This window comes from Sorex araneus, chromosome 4 (genome assembly GCF_027595985.1).
Source record: "Sorex araneus isolate mSorAra2 chromosome 4, mSorAra2.pri, whole genome shotgun sequence".
In the NCBI taxonomy this organism is placed as follows: Eukaryota; Metazoa; Chordata; class Mammalia; order Eulipotyphla; family Soricidae; genus Sorex; species Sorex araneus.
The window spans coordinates 138,024,715-138,041,335 of record NC_073305.1 but is presented as its reverse complement, the minus strand read 5'-3'; the positions used below and the strand labels follow the sequence as shown (position 1 = coordinate 138,041,335).

General features: G+C 37.8%; 1 protein-coding gene across 2 annotated transcripts in view; it reads left to right on the top strand.

Moving 5' to 3' along the window:
* Window positions 1–16,621, top strand: part of LAMA4 (laminin subunit alpha 4) — a 160,874-nt gene that overhangs the window by 111,156 nt on the left and 33,097 nt on the right. For both annotated transcript variants that reach the window (XM_055135507.1, XM_055135509.1), the window contains 10 exons: window positions 778–894; window positions 1,763–1,942; window positions 4,927–5,066; window positions 7,404–7,580; window positions 8,546–8,691; window positions 9,824–9,986; window positions 10,832–10,965; window positions 11,798–11,969; window positions 13,845–13,976; window positions 14,775–14,917. In XM_055135507.1, coding sequence (XP_054991482.1) covers window positions 778–894; window positions 1,763–1,942; window positions 4,927–5,066; window positions 7,404–7,580; window positions 8,546–8,691; window positions 9,824–9,986; window positions 10,832–10,965; window positions 11,798–11,969; window positions 13,845–13,976; window positions 14,775–14,917 — 1,504 coding nt within the window. The remainder of the gene's footprint in view (window positions 1–777; window positions 895–1,762; window positions 1,943–4,926; window positions 5,067–7,403; window positions 7,581–8,545; window positions 8,692–9,823; window positions 9,987–10,831; window positions 10,966–11,797; window positions 11,970–13,844; window positions 13,977–14,774; window positions 14,918–16,621) is intronic.

The window sequence follows — 16,621 nt, the reverse complement described above, 5'->3', positions numbered from 1 at the left end:
ATTTTTTTTGGAAACAGAATTAAAACATTGGTTATCTTTGGGTAGTCACAGGCACTGCAGGGAATTGTGCTAATAATGCTTTACTATCTTGGCACCACACTGCCTACAATTTGTACTCAGTTTGTGAAAATTCATCAAGCTGTTCATGTGTGTGGCCCTACCCAGATGTATATTGTCTATCACTTAAAATGTTGTTAAAATAATTAAGAGAAATAATTATATTCATATAAGCAATAACTAGCATAAACATAGCTAATTCTATTTTTCCTGTTCCTTATTATTTATGCTGCAAAGGTTATTAGTCACAGCTGTGCTATATTTTTTGATCAAAGAAATTAATCACAATATCCACACCTTATGTGGTCATTTTATGGCATCCTAAATCAATCACAGTGATATTTTTTGGAATCCTATATCTCTCAACAAAATGCTACTTTCCCAAACCAGTGTTCTAAGTTCAGATCCAATTCAGAATACCATGATAATGCCATAGTACTAATAAGAATTTTCCTTGATTAAATGGACTTGTGGGGATGGGAGAAAGAGGGGAGGGGAGGAGGGAAAACCAGCAGTGCTCAGCCTTAGTCCTGTCTTGGCATGCTGGGATCACTCCTGGCTTGCTGGAGCGATAATACACGGTGCGGGGCATTGAACCCAGGCCAGCCACGTGTACGGCAAGCACCCAGCCTACTGTACCATCTCTGGCCCAGGAACTCTTTTCCTTTCTTTTTTAACCTGGAATCTTGGGCCCCATTTGGACTGCTTCTCCACCCACAGGCAATGAAGAGGCAGTAGCTGATACCAGCAGGCGTGTGGGTGGAGCCATGGCAAGGAAGAGCTTCCTTAAACACAGATTAAATGATGCCATTAAGCAACTTCAGGCTGCAGAGAGAGGTAAGCATCACTCAAGAAGCTAAAATCTGTTCATTGGCATTAAGAGTGACCGCTGAGGAAGGTGTGATACATTATTAATCCATGAGTAAAGAATGACACACACATGAAAAAGAAAAATTCTAGAAAATAAGTATAATGCTCAAAGTAATACCATCTAAGGATGACATAAATTTGAAAGCAACTTCCTCCAATGTTGGCATGTGTACATGAGTGAGTGAGAGAGAGAGAAAGAGTGAGAGAAAGTGAGATGCTGCTACTTATACTATTTAATAACCTGCTTTCTTGTGAACTTCTTCATTAATAAATGTGTCTTCATTTACAATGGATCTCAGACATGAATATGTCATGAGTTAAAAAAATCTTATATGCATTTTCTGTGATTTTCTCACCAAGGCTATGATCTATATAAATATTAACTACTCTACTTTAAATTTACCTTTTAATTTTTAAACATTTTAAGTGACATTATTTTAAGGGTTCCAGTATCTTTCTAATTAATTTTAAAATTCTTTTTTTTTGCTTTTCGGGTCACACCTGGCAATGCACAGGGGTTACTCCTGGCTCTGCACTCAGGAATCACCCCTGGAAGTGCTCAGAGGACCATATGGGATGCTGGGAATCAAACCCGGGTCGGCCACATGCAAGGCAAATGCCCTATCCGCTGTGCTATCACTCTAGCCCCTCATTTTAAAATTCTGCCTACAATATTTCTATACAATTAATTTAAACCAAGTATGACATATATTTAAAGATTGCATTACAAGTTCAAAATCTGAAATTTATTTCATCCCTATGATCAAATAGGTGGAAATGTTTTTAACAAATACCCTTCTTTGCCAAGTAACCATTCTTGTATCCTTTCCTACAGGTGACACTCAGCAGCGCCTGGATCAGTCCAAGATGACTGTTGCAGAAGCTGACAGGACCACACAGCAAGTCCATCAGGCCACCACACCCATGGCTAACAATCTCAAAAACTGGTCACAGAATCTCCAAAGTTTTGACTCTTCTGCTTACAACACAGCAGTGGACTCTGCCAGAGATGCAGGTAGGACTAGCAAATGCATTCCCCTAAGGAAGTAACCAATGAACTCTACACACCTTTTGTTAAGCAGCAATTTTCTAGGGGCTGAAGAGGGAGCATGGTGAGTAGAGCCTTGCATACTACTGAGTAGGTTTGATCCCCAGCATCCTGCATGGTCCCCAGAGCATAGCCAGGAGTCATCCCTGAGTGCAGAGCCAGGAGTAATGCCTGATCATCACCAGGAGTATCCCAAAAACAAAAACACACAAAAAGAAGCAATTTTCTTCATTTAGGTTTAAGATTGGAATGTGATCAAAGTTAGCTAAGAAAAGGACAAAAATTTTTGGTTACTGTGTGGTGCATATGTGTGTATATGTATGTGTGTGTGTGGTGTGTGTGTGCATGCCACTGGGCCACCAATATTGTATATAATTACTTGAATATACTTTATTTTATTATTATTGCTTTTTGGGTCACACCCAGTGATGCACAGGGGTCACTCCTGGCTCTGCACTCAGGAATTAATCTTGGCAGTGCTCAAGGGACCATATTGGATGCTAGGAATCAAACCCAGGTCACCCGCATGCAAGGCAAATGCCCTATCCTCTGTGCTATCACTCCAGCCCCTACTTTATTTTATTAAATAAAATATTTAAAGAACGGGGCTGGAGCGATAGAGCAGCAGGTAGGGCATTTGCCTTGCAGTCGGCCAACCTGGGTTTGATTCCTCCGCCCCTCTCAGAGATCCCGGCAAGGTACTGAGAGTATCTCACCCGCACAGCAGAGCCTGGCAAGTACCCGTGGCATATTCGATATGCCCAAAAAAATAGTAACAAGTCTCACAGTGGAGACATTACTGGTGCCCGCTCGAGCAAATCGATGAGCGATGGGATGACAGTGACAGTGATACAGTGATTTAAAGAAAGATTTTGCTTTAGGGGCTGGAGCAATAGCACAGCGGGTAGGGCGTTTGCCTTGCACTCGGCTGACCCGGGTTTGAATCCCAGCATCCCATATGGTCCCCTGAACACTGCCAGGGGTGATTCCTGAGTGCATGAGCCAGGAGTGACCCCTGTGCATCGCCAGGTGTGACCCAAAAAGTTAAAAAAAAAAAAAGAAAGAAAGATTTTGCTTTAGAAAGGCTATTATGATGTTCAGTTGACATTTACCTCTGAATTAATCAATGAATAAACTGTCAGTTGTTACTATCTTAGTTATTTCCAGTCTTTGTGTTGAAGAAGCACTTTGTCTTTTAGTATAGAAATGAAGTGTTTTTTGGTACTTAGGTTATAATGACATGGTCTCCCAAATATGAGTTTCACTTGGCTTCAGTAAGACTTTCTCTATCGCTTCTCAGCCTTTTAGCTAAGATCAAGTGCAGTAAGACTTTCCCTAATTCCAACTACTAATCCTCAAAGACCAACACTCTACAATTATGCAGGATATCCAAAAGATTTTATCCTCTGGTCCCAAACTTTTTAAACTGTGGGCTCTGATCCCGTATGGGGTAACCTTAAAAAATGTTGTTTTTAATAAACTTCTTTATGATGTATTATCAGAAAGTGTTTGATTTGTATGCCTACTTTTTATAGCCAACCTCACATAAGAAGGGAGGAAAATGAATTGCAAATAGAAAAGATTGAAGCAGATCAGCTTTAGTTCAATGGTTCACTGATATTAGGGTGAATCAATTACCTGGGCCCCGCCTCAGAGTTTGGAATAGGTTTGGAATCAGGCCAAAGGATCTGCCTTTCTAACAAGGTCCCTCGAGTTACTCATGTACTACCTGACGACCATTGTGAGAGATTCAGAGATATGTCTGTCATTCTCTGTGCAGTGAGTTTCTATCGTTGAGCTGTATCCTTATGATTGGTGCTCTTTTCTATATGTATATGACAAAACCACACCGTAATTCAAATATGCAGTCCGCAGAACAATAGCCTGCATTTTTAAAAATTTTGTTCACATTAATTGATTACTTTCAATATTTCAACCAACACCAGTCCCACCACCATTACACCTTCCCACAACCATTATTTCAAATTTTCCCACCACCATTCAAGCCTGCCTGCCACAGGCAGATTCTATATAGTTTTCTAGATAATTTATTTTCTATTGCTTATTATGAATATTATGAGATGTCACACGGCTGCTCCCCGAACTCTAAATATGTAAGTGATTGGGGTCCAGAGACAGAGCCCTGGTGAAATAGGCTTGGCACAGGGTCCGGAGAGATCTCAGTGAGCTGTTTTCTTCCAGGATTTACTGCTGTGTCTTAGTCTGTATTTTTAATAAATCATTAAATCAGGGGGATAGAGATAAAGTACAGAGGATTGGGCACTTGGCTTGCACCCAGCTGACCCGGACTTGATCCCCAGCACCGTATATGGTCCTCTCTCAGAGTCCTGTCAAGAGTGATTTCTGAGTGCAGAGCCAAGAGTAAGCTCTGAGCACTGCTGGGTGTGCCCCTCCCCAGATAAATAATATAAATATGAGAAGTTTGGGTGACCCTTGTCAGGGTCTATAAATTCAGGCTTTCCACCCTCTCCTTAGCACATCTGTTAGTTTCCTGGTTGTTTTTTGTTGTTGTTTGTTTGTTTCCTCCATCTCATTGCATCATTCTTGGGGCTATAACAGCAGCTAACTGACATGTAAATGCGCATTTTGGAGAACAACATTTTCACTTCCTTGGCCAAGCATTCCTTTGACTTATTACATGGGTTGTATTGGAAATACAAGCCAAACCTGTGCTGCGTGATGAAAGGAGCACCTGTAATGCAATGCCCTTTAGACCGGCATGTTATAGGCTAGCTTGCCCTGCATATAATTTGTAAACCAATTTGTATTCTTGGTGCTACAGAATAGGAATTGATTATCCTTCGAGCATAACTTTTCAGCAATAACTTTTCACTTATAGAGTAAACCATTTTTTTGTCTAGTTACCTGATTCCAGAAATAAACTTATTATTGACCTATTTACTCAAGTGACATGTTTTTATTACCTGCAGTAAGAAATCTTACAGAGGTTGTTCCCCAACTTCTGGATCAGCTTCGTACAGTAGAGCAGAAGAGGCCTGCAAGCAACGTGTCTGCCAGCATCCAGAGGATTCGAGAGCTCATTGCTCAGACCAGAAGCGTTGCCAGCAAGGTAACTGCTGAAAAGACTCGCTGCACCGTGAAAATGAGAACATGAGGCTGAGTTCCAACTCCTCGGCAGCTTCCAGAGCCTCGAGCCCTTCAATCATGCTCTGCCCTGCAGTTAGTCTCAGCCCTATCTGTTCATTCGAATCCTATGGGGATCTCTGAAAAACAATCTGTAGCCCCACCCCCAAAGTACTGTACCTAGTTTCTGCCACAGTGGGTATTAACTGTCAGTGCCTGATCAGTGCTCAGGCAGGTGCCAATAGGTGCCAATCTTTGGGTGCAAAATGTTGAAAAATACTGCTTACAGGAAGGGCTCAGCATCTGTAACTTTTCAAAAGCTCTCCAGTGATTCTAATAATTATAACCAGGACTAGAAGCCACACACCTAACCTAGTCAGTAGTTTCCACACAGAAATCAATGTCATCCCCAACAAAAACTCAATTTGTTATTATGCTCATTATAATATAGAGCTATTTAATGCAGTTATTATGTAGAAAAAAATCTTGCCTCTCTACCTCTCCAAAGAGAACTTGCACAACATTATAGATGCTTTCACTGACCCCTCCACAGGCCTGAGGAATCAGATACCAACTAAGTGGAATAATTTCAACAAAAACCTGCTCTGAAATGTTTTCAGAAGCAGCATAGTCACCCCTAATTATTGTCAGCATTAACAGGCACACATCCTAAAAGAACAATGAACATTTTCATCATGGAAATGCAGGGCTTATTCTGGTCCTGTTTGGATGTATTTTCTGTTGCCTTATAGAGCAGTATGATTGTATACAACCAAATTGTGTGGTTGTATTTTCTCAGTTGAGAATTGACCTGACTAAACACTTGATCCTAATTACTGACAGAAATAAGAGTTAGAAATCAATTATTTGGTGATGAAGGAGATGAAGTTTGGGAAAAATAATTTGAAGTGATAAACAATTTTAAGTGCAACATAGTTGATTGATTCTATACCCCACATTACCCTTTTTTTTAGCCACATTATGGATTATTACAAAGATTTATTATACAAAAATACCATTCTCAAAGCCAAGTTTCTGAGTGTTATTTTTTTTATTTCTTAGTTAATTTTACTTTTATGGAAGAATTCCATAAATTCACCTGAACCGTTTCTAAGAGTTTTATCAAAGCCTTTGAAAAACTGCTCACTTCCCCAAAATGAGATAGTTTCTTTGAAGATATACATCCTTCTCAGACTCTCAACTTTGACAAGAGATTAATTCCATTAAGTGATTTATTGTCTATTAAGATATTATGATCTTTACTCAACTGGAAACATCTAAGAGCCATATTTCAAGTAGTTGGGGAAATAACCTTCATTTTCTGACCATCAATATTAACCAGATTAATGTTCTTTAACTGACATAAATACATCTAGCTATTCAGAAATATTTGTAAAGATGTCATTGATATAAATAGTCCATCCATTTATGAATACTTCAAAAAGCATTTCAAGTCAGACCAGCTCAATATGTCATATGGGATGTCTTAGAAATTAGTTTATTTAATTATGCTTTGTTGTGATGCCTTCTTGGAAATGATTATTAAAAAACATCCTAATGAATTCATCATTACAATTATAGTGATGGAGTCAAGCACTGGAGAGTACTTTATAGTTCTCTAATTTCATTCTCAGAACAAATTCATTTGCCATTTTATCGATGAGGAAATAACAGAGTAAATAGCTTACGATTTTGTAGCTAGAAAATGGCAGAACCAGGTTTCAGGAACTTATCTAAAACTTCGTAACAGTTTCTATAGCCCTTCAAACTCCCAGACATAGTCAAGGATATTACTCAGAGCCTTACTCTGATTCATTTTTGAAGACCCTGGGGAGAAAGTCTTAGCTGTACCAGTATCTATGATCAATTATCTTCCATCTGTAAATCAGTAGAATTTAGTTTTATGGATTTTCTTTTAATTTGAATTTTCTCTCTTTTTTAAATTTATTGAATAAACGTGATAGGGATTTTTGATTAAAACCATAACTGACTACAGGTATTCATTCAGTCCATTTATATTATCCCAATGAAGTATGTGATTCATTCTGGAATTTATATTTATCCTTATTTTTGGTCTACTTTGTTGATCTTTTATTTTCATTTTGCTTTCTTTTATCCCAGTTTAAACATAGACCACTGTATTGTAATATACCAGAAAATCTTTCTCTAACAAGGTGAGAATATAAGTAAATAATCAAAGCTAGGAAGGCAGAAAGAACTCAGAGATTCCTATAAGTAATATGGGCAGTCCATTAAAAATTATGGGGAAACGCTATACCTATTTGTGCCAAGTACTTCTAATGGAATAATCTTATAATTCCAGATCCAAGTGTCCATGATGTTTGATGGCCAGTCAGCTGTTGAAGTTCATCCCAAAACTAGTATAGATGATTTAAAGACCTTTACATCCCTGAGCTTGTACATGAAACCTCCTACTGTAAAGAAGCAAGAACTAAATGGAATTTCAGATCAGTTTATCCTGTACCTTGGAAGCAAAAATGTAAGGACATGAATTTGGGTAGTTTTTTTCTTGGGGGGGGGCAGTGCTGGTAGTGATTTATAACTCTGTGCTCAGGGTTTGCTCCTAGTGTTACTTGAACAGAGGTTGGCCTAATGCCTCTACTATCTCTCTTGCTTGAAAACATAATATTTTCTAAAGAGGCAATAGGGGGGATTTGGGTCCTTGTGGTAGGAAGGTGGATACACTGGTGGTGGGTGTGGTGTTAGGATGTGCATGGGAAGCCATCATTAACAGTAGTTAAGTTAATGGAACTTAACTACTGTTAATGGAACCTCAATCATTCAAATTAAGATAAAATAAAAGAGAATAATGTGGAAAAGAAATATAGGTCCTTTTATCTTGCCTAAAACTATCCCTGTAAATAAACAAAATTCCCACTCTGATAATCCATAAATTATAACTCAGTTTAATGTCAAGTAGTAATTTAAGAACACATCACTTCTTCCAGAAAAAAAAATCATTCCTTCTAGGATTATTTATGGGGATTCTTCATATCAACATCACACAAACTTTGAAGAGTAAATATTGAATTTCAAGACCTTTGAAATAACAGAGTGCTATTATGAGTGACATGTAATTTTGAATTATTTTGAGCATGAATAGCAATAGGTATTGGCAGGCCACATATATTACTGAATTTATCAAGCAGAAGCACGCTCCTGGAAGCCATTAAATGTTCACAAGCTTGAAGTCGCTTGTCCCCACTCACTCCACTACCCCTGCAAGAAATTCACTTGGAGCAAGCAGGGTGACTCAGACACTTGTAGGCCCAGGGAAGCCGGAAAGAAAGAGGGACTTCCCAGTCTAACAGAACTCTAGGTAATATAGCTAGCTAGGTGGACCTTACATATATCCACATGTTTGGATTGCAGGTTGTCTTTTAAAGAAATGAAACTTGATATTCACCTCATATGGATATTATTTAAGTGAATTCTTGATTTCAGGCCAAGAAAGAATACATGGGTCTTGCAATCAAAAATGATAACTTGGTATACATTTACAATTTGGGGGGTAAGGATGTAGAGATTCCCCTGGACACCAAGCCTGTAAGCTCCTGGCCTGCTCACTTCAGCATTGTCAAGATTGAGAGGTAAAGTGAATTTGTGACACGGGGCTTATCCACACAAAAAAGATCTCAAAGGAGATCTCTCTCTCTCTCCCTCTCTTTTCTCTCTCTGTCTCTCTTTCTCACACACACATACACAAATTCTTTTGGCTATTAAATATAGCACTTTCTTCCCTTTCATTGTGTTCTCCTTCCATTTCTCTAGTATTCTTTCCCAAACACCTTAACAGAAAAGAAAAAAATTGTAATCATTTATAAATAATAATCTGATTGTCAAATTTTTAATATGGTCAATCTATAGATTAACCTCAAGATGGAATGTCTTTTTTTTTAATGTAGAAATACTGCTATTTATTCAGCCATTGATTAAGCTGATTGAATTGGGTATGAACTCCACATTACTTTTTTTTTTAATTGAATCACCATTAGATAGTTACAAAGCTTTCATGTTTGAGATTCAGCTATATAATGATCGAACACCCATCATTTCACCAGTGCACACTTTGCACCATCAGTGTCCCCAGTATATCACACACCCCCATCCCAATCCTCACCCTGCCTCCATGGCAGGCATTTTCCCCAATACTCTCTCTCTACTTTTGGGTATTATGTTTTGCTCGAATTTTCCCACCTCCATTCAAGTCTGCCTGCCAGGGGCAGATGCTAGATCATTTACTGTCCCTTGTTTATTTTGAATATCATGGTTGCCGCGGCCATGTGCTTCTGGAATTCTAGATTGTAGATAGTTGGATTCTAGAGACATTTATGCAAGGCACTAATCCATTTTGGGATTCAATTGGGCATCTCTGGACCAAGAGGGAATGTCTTTTTCCCACTTCCCATTCATTGCTGATATTCTCAAATGTTTATGGATATGATAAATCAAATCACTAGTTTGTGTGTAAATTTTAATTTTTAAATTGTCATGTTATTGGACTGGAGAGATAGTACAGCAAGGCAGGTTGCTTTCTTTGAATGTGTTCAACCCGTCAGTCCCCAGCACTCAGGGTCCCCTGAGTCCTGCCAGGAGTGATCCCTAAGAGCAGAACCAGAAGTAAGCCCTGAGCATTGCTCGGTGTGGCCCCAAAACAAAACACAAAACCTAAAACACTGACATATTATCTAGCTTATAAAATAATATGCTTCATCTTTACAGGGTAGGAAAACATGGGAAGGTGTTCTTAACAGTCCCCAGTCTAAGTAGCACTGCAGAGGAAAAGTTTATTAAAAAGGGACAGTTTATCGGAGATGACTCATTGTTGGATCTGGACCCCGAAGATACTGTGTTTTATGTTGGCGGGGTGCCCTCAGAGTTTAAGGTGAGCTATGCAATTCTATTTTGACTTACTGTAAATCTACAATGATTGCTTTTTAAATCCATAAGCCTTGCAATAATGTGAAGGCAGGAAAGAAACCTTGCGATTTTAAGAAAGAACTTACCTCTTTAGGTGGTAGACTACTGAGCCAGGATTTAGAAATTTGGTTTATAAACCTCTCTCTGCCTCCTAGATTTTCATAGTGCCAAGTACTCTCAAGCTATAGCTAACACTTGAAGTTCCATTATTCAATTGAACAAATGCCTGTATAACCCAAACCACCACCACCTTCTATAGGGATAGCTGTACCTTGAAGCCTTGTGTTTAGTTTGCAGTTTGGTATATGGCTGCTTAAAAAATTCAGTCATCTAAGCAATGGAAGACGTGGCCCCTATACAGGTGTATGAGTGTATGAGACCTGATGAAGGGTATAAGAACCCTATAAGACAGGGAATTGAGTTAGGAATTTTGATCTCAGCATTATAACTTAATAGTTCCGGGCATTTTACTGAACTTTTTTTCCTGGGATTTTTTTTCCTCCTCTGTATTAGAACTGGAAGACTTACTTCCAGAGCTAATGTAAAATACATTTTGGTCATGTATTTTATGCCCAATATGTGGCTCAAAAAATATATATCCCACCCTATCTGTTAAGATATAAAAATTAAAAAAGAAACCATTGTTTTTCCTAAAAATGGGACATTGATGACACAAAGTCAGTTCTAGAGAGGTATCTATATCACTGAGTAGATCTTCTTGATCTGATACTTTGTTTTATTGCCTGTTTGGAATCATCTTGGTAAGCAAGTGATCATCTTGAAGTTGGCTTTGCTTTGTCTGTTACACAGCTCCCGAGCAGCTTAAACCTGCCTGGCTTCACTGGATGCCTGGAATTGGCCACTTTGAATAATGATGTGATCAGCTTGTACAATTTTAAGCACATCTATGATATGGACCCCTCCAAATCAGTTCCCTGTGCAAGGTAAGGACACGTTAGAAAATCTAGGGCTGGAAGAGAGAGAGAGAGAAGAGAGAGAGAGAGAGAGAGAGAGAGAGAGAGAGAGAGAGAGAGAGAGAGAGAGAGAGAGAGAGAGAGAGCTCAAGGGACTTGAGAAGCTTTGGATGTAGGAAATCTAGGTTTGATCCCCAGCATTGCATGATCCCTTGGGCATCCTTGAGTAGCATGACCTTCAAAAACCAAACCAGAAGGAGTAACCTCTGATTACCCCAAGGTGTGATCCAAAAACAAAAACACAAGCAAAAGACTTTGATAGCCAAGCAAGCGTAGTAGTCAAGACAACTGAGCTTAACATTTAGGTTCTTTAACCTTTTTTTGGGACTGTATGGGATGCTGGTTATCGAACCTGGGTCGGCTGCGTGCAAGGCAAACACCCTATCAGCTGTGCTATTGTTCCAGCCCCAAGTTCTTTAACCTTTCTCTGGGGAAAATGAAAGTTTTAGAATTTCATTATAACCATGCCTACCAAAAAATCTTAAGTTCACTCTCCTGGAGAATAGGCCCAGGTATTAAAAGTATTAAATAACTGCTTTGCAGTTTTGATTTAGGATTCCAAAGAATGGGGTTTCAGTAGATACTACTGTTATTTTAGCATCTAAGATAGAGAACAAATTAAAAATAGTGCATGTAGCTTGCCTGTAAATATTTCTCTATGTCTCCCATGCATTTATCAGAACATTGAAATTCTCTAAGGTTCTCTATGGAAGTTGTTATGAAATGGGCGCAAAATTTCTGTTATATTGAAAAATATAATAGAAACTGCATTGTTCAAGGAATTATTTTATTTCCATTTCAGAGACAAACTGGCCTTCACACAGAGCCGGGCTGCCAGTTATTACTTTGATGGCTCAAGTTATGCCATTGTCAGGGATTTCACGAGAAGAGGGAAATTTGGTCAGGTGACACGCTTTGACATAGAAGTACGAACACCAGCAGACAATGGTCTTGTGCTCCTGATGGTCAATGGAGTAAGTAAAAATTAAAGTCCTACATTTTCTTCATTAGTACCTTCACCTTCTGCTATGTATGGTTTCAGGAAACTTCTGAGGTTGAGTGTGCCATGCCATCAAACTATTTAGAAAGCAATACTTTAGTTTTTTCTCTTTAGGAAAATAATATCAGCAATAAATAAAAATATTATGTCTGCAGAAATTTAGAACTTTTAAGATCAGATGCCTTAATCAGTAAAAAATACTCTTGATGTTTATCACAGATATAATACTTGTTTACATAAAATTTATTGATTAATGAGATATATACTGTGTATTAACATCATATTAACATCATATTCAGCACTAGGAATAACAATCAATCATATAAACTAAAACAAAATGTTAAGTACAAATTCTAAGATGAAATAAAAATAACTTATTCAAAATACATTATAAATAGTATTAGTGATGAAATATAATTTAAAATGCTTAATAAATTTTGAAATTTTGTTAAATTTTTGTGATTCAAAAGTTTTTTCCTAAATCCAGTTCAATAATATGTTAGTTTAATAAATAATTTTAGCTGTCATATTTGGAACACTATGTTATAAAAACCGCATCTGTGGTGTTGCTTACTAAATCATAATGATGCTTTTTAATCTATGACAAATTGACAAAATTTGTCTTTTAAATTTTGGCTGCCAGTTATTATCATATATTGTAGTATTTGAAAGACCTTAACTGAAATTCAAGACCATCGAAAATTTCATTTGAAGAATCATAAAAACAAGTTAGAAATTTCATTCTATTGTAACAGTTTATAGTGTAGATATGAGAGGATTATTTACACTTACTCATTATGTAAGTTTTTCTGTAATCATTCACTTAACTATAGAAAAATTCCCAAACATACTTTTAACCATCTATCTAAAGTACAACTTTCTTAGGCCAAAGCAATAGTACAATGGATAAGGTACTTAGCTTGCACACTGCTGACCTGGGTTCAACCCCAGTACCCCATTTGGAACCCCTGAGCCCCGCCAGGAGTGATCCCTCAGTGCAGAACCAGAAGTTAGCACTGAGTATCACTGGGTGTGACCCAAAACCAAACAAACAAAAAAGTTAGTTTCTTATCCATTCCTATAAAAATATTCTTACCTTGAAGTGACAGATCAAATATATTTTTGAAGTGAGTAATAAGCTTCATGAAAATAAAATGTGAAAAACATTTATCATCACAAATAAAAGTCAATAAATTCAGAGTAATTTATTTTATAAAATAAGCCGTGTAATATTCTATCCCCCCAAAGCAGCCAAAAATCAAAATAAAAGCAAGCTGCTTAATGAAAGGCAGTTGAGTACATATGACATATAATAATATATTCCCAAGAATTTTAAATGTCACATATGGTACACAAGGAAGGAAGGAAGGAAGGAAAGAAGGAAGGAAGGAAGGAAGGAAGGAAGGAAGGAAGGAAGGAAGGAAGGAAGGAAGGAAGGAAGGAAGGAAGGAAGGAAGGAAGGAAGGAGGGAGGGAGGGAGGGAGGGAGGGAGGGAGGGAGGAGTAGGGAGGGTGGGAGGGAGGAATAGAGAGGGAAGCAGGGAAGGAGAGAGGAAGGGAGGAAGAGAGGAATGGAGGAAGAGAGGAAGGGAAGAAAGGAGGAAGGGTGAAAGGGAAAGGGAAGGGGAAAGGGAGAGAGAGAGAGAGTTGGGAACTAGGGGAGCTACCTCAACCAATCACATGCTTTGCATGAAGAAGCTCTAGGTTCAGTCCCTAAGCACCACAAGTCTCCCTGCACTGCTGTGTTTTGCCCCAAAAGAAGAAGAAAAAAAATATAATATTATTTTTCAAATTCAGCCATGCACATAACTTCAAAACAGATGTTCATGTCTCAAATTTTCTCTCTACAGAGCATGTTTTTCAGCCTGGAAATGCGCAATGGTTACCTACATGTGTTCTATGACTTTGGATTTAGCAATGGTCCAGTACATCTGGAAGACACATTGAAGAAAGCTCATATCAATGATGCAAAATATCATGAGGTATAAAAAGTTGCAGCATGTGTACTTACATTTACTGATGTTTTTAGACATCAAATTAGAAAGGAGGGACAGTAATTAAACTTTCACATCTAAAGAGGAACTGATGGGGAGGCCTTTACCTTCCCAATCCCAGATGTAAAAGTCTTTAAAGGGACAAGTTCTTAATTATATTGATGTCTTTAATAATAGAATAATTGACATATACATATTTCCATTGTTTTACTGACTGGAAGACTGATAAATGTTTGATTTCTTGATTATAATGATATTCCTAAATTATTCTGCTACATATTTGTTTAGAAATGTAGTATAATTACAATCTCTTTGCTTATCCTTTGAACCCAAGTAAATATAAAAATAGTATATTTACTTTTTTTTGAGATATTTAAGCAAATACAATACTTCCCTGTTCAGTATTTAAAAATATTAATGCTTGAGGCTGGAGTGATAGCACAGCGGGTAGGGCGTTTGCCTTGCACGCGGCCGACCCGGGTTTGAATCCCAGCATCCCATATAGTCCCCTGAGCACCGCCAGGGGTAATTCCTGAGTTCATGAGCCAGGAGTGACCCCTGTGCATTGCCGGGTGTGACCCAAAAAGCAAAATATATATATATATATATATATATACATACATATATATATTAATGCTTGCTTATTTATAAAAATAATCCACAAAGAAAGCTCATTTTATTTATTTTATTTTTTGTATTGAATCACCATGAGATACACAGTTACAAAATTGTTCATGATTGGGTTTTACCAAAAAAACAAAACTTACTCCATACTGTTTCTCCCAGATCTCAATTATTTACCACAATGATAAGAAAATGATTTTGGTAGTTGACAGACGTCATGTCAAGAGCATGGATAATGAAAAGAAAAAAATGCCTTTTAAGGACATATACATTGGAGGGGCTCCCCCAGAAATCTTACAATCCAGGTAAGTTTGTTTTAAGTAGCTGTTTGTTCCTATTGGTTTGGTGTGCTGAGTATTCTTCTCAAAGAGAAGACGAGAGTTTCAAACCCTCCCATCTGCTACTTCTACGCATGTGCCTACATTCAGCCACGCCATTTATGTAACTTCAAGTCCTCTCAGCCCACCTCTGTGATGCTTTAATTAGTATTTACTATTTGTGATCTGCATGTTCTTTCATTGCTGTAAAACTCCTCAGACATAATTTTACATGTTGTGATCGTCAAGAGAAAAGATAAAGCCTGTGAACTACATGAAAAGAAAGCATCTTTGTTTCTCTTTATTTTTGCTTAGTCTTAATTTAAATACATTGAAATTTTTAAGTAACATGAAGACACAAAATATTTTTACTATCCAAGTGTTTATGGGTTACATACAATTAAGCATTACTCTAATGTGGGGCTGGAGAGAGAGTAGTGCAGGTAGGGCACTTAACCTTGCACATGGCTGACCAGAGTTCTATCCCAGAATCCCACGTGATCCCAGAGCACAGACAGGAGTAATTCCTGAGTGCAGAACCAGGAGTAACCTCTGAGAATTGCTAGATGTGCTTCCCCCCCACCAAAAAACAGTATTTTTTATTGTATTAAAAATTCAGCTCTCTTGAGCCAGAGAGATTGTAGGTTAAGTCCTTATATGCAGCAGACCCTTGTTCAATACCAAGTACTACACAGTCCTGAGAGCATCACCATGACCATGAGCATGAATCCATGAGTAAGTCTTGAGAACCAACAGTGTGGGAAGAAAAGGCTATATGAAAAGTTCAGTTCTCTTATTTCAATTTATAGCATCAGAGATAATAGTGGAGGGGGTGTGGAGGAGGAAGGGCCACACTGAGCAATAATCAGGGAACCATCTAGTGTCAGGGATCCAACAAAGGCTTCGACGTGCAAAACATGTGCTCAGCCCATTGAGCTATCTCTCCAACTCAGCATCAGAGATTTTTGAAACTGAGAGATAACATTAGGATATTTAAGTCTAGTGTATCTTGGCCTAGCTTTTGAAACTAGGCCAAGACAGACTAATGAAAAACCTAGGGATTTTCAATTGAATAATCTGGGAAACTTTTATAATCCTATTGTCTATGACCATTCTCAAGAAATTCTAGTTGATCTAGGATAGTTCCCAACATCAAGCATCCTTTCCAACAAAATACCTTCTTCAGTTTCTCCAACCATGCTATAAGGAGCCTTCAATCACTATAATTGCCACTGGATGCTTCCAAATCTGCCAATCATATTGGTTTTTTGAGATGAGATCTTATAGGTATAAAACATACAATAGCAGAACTGTTACTCTCTAGTTTGACCAGCATTCATCTAAAATACATCAGTTACTATAATAAATCAAAACTTATATATTCATTCAAAATCAGCAAAATTTTATTGGACATAGGTATAAGGTAATAGGCATAATAATAAATACTAGTAATCTTATATTGAAAAAACTATAACTTCCTATCTAAAAGAATTCTACTTTCCCATTGGTCCATTTCTCTGTATCTCACTAAATTGCTATAATGAGCTAATGTTAAGTAAAAGGATCTTAGAAAACATTGTTACAACACAGACCCCTAAAACTTATGGTTTTTATAATCTTGGGGACCATAAGAATAGGTTGCAGACCACCACTTTCTTCTAGTGTTATAGCTTGTTATTGACAGCTTTCAAG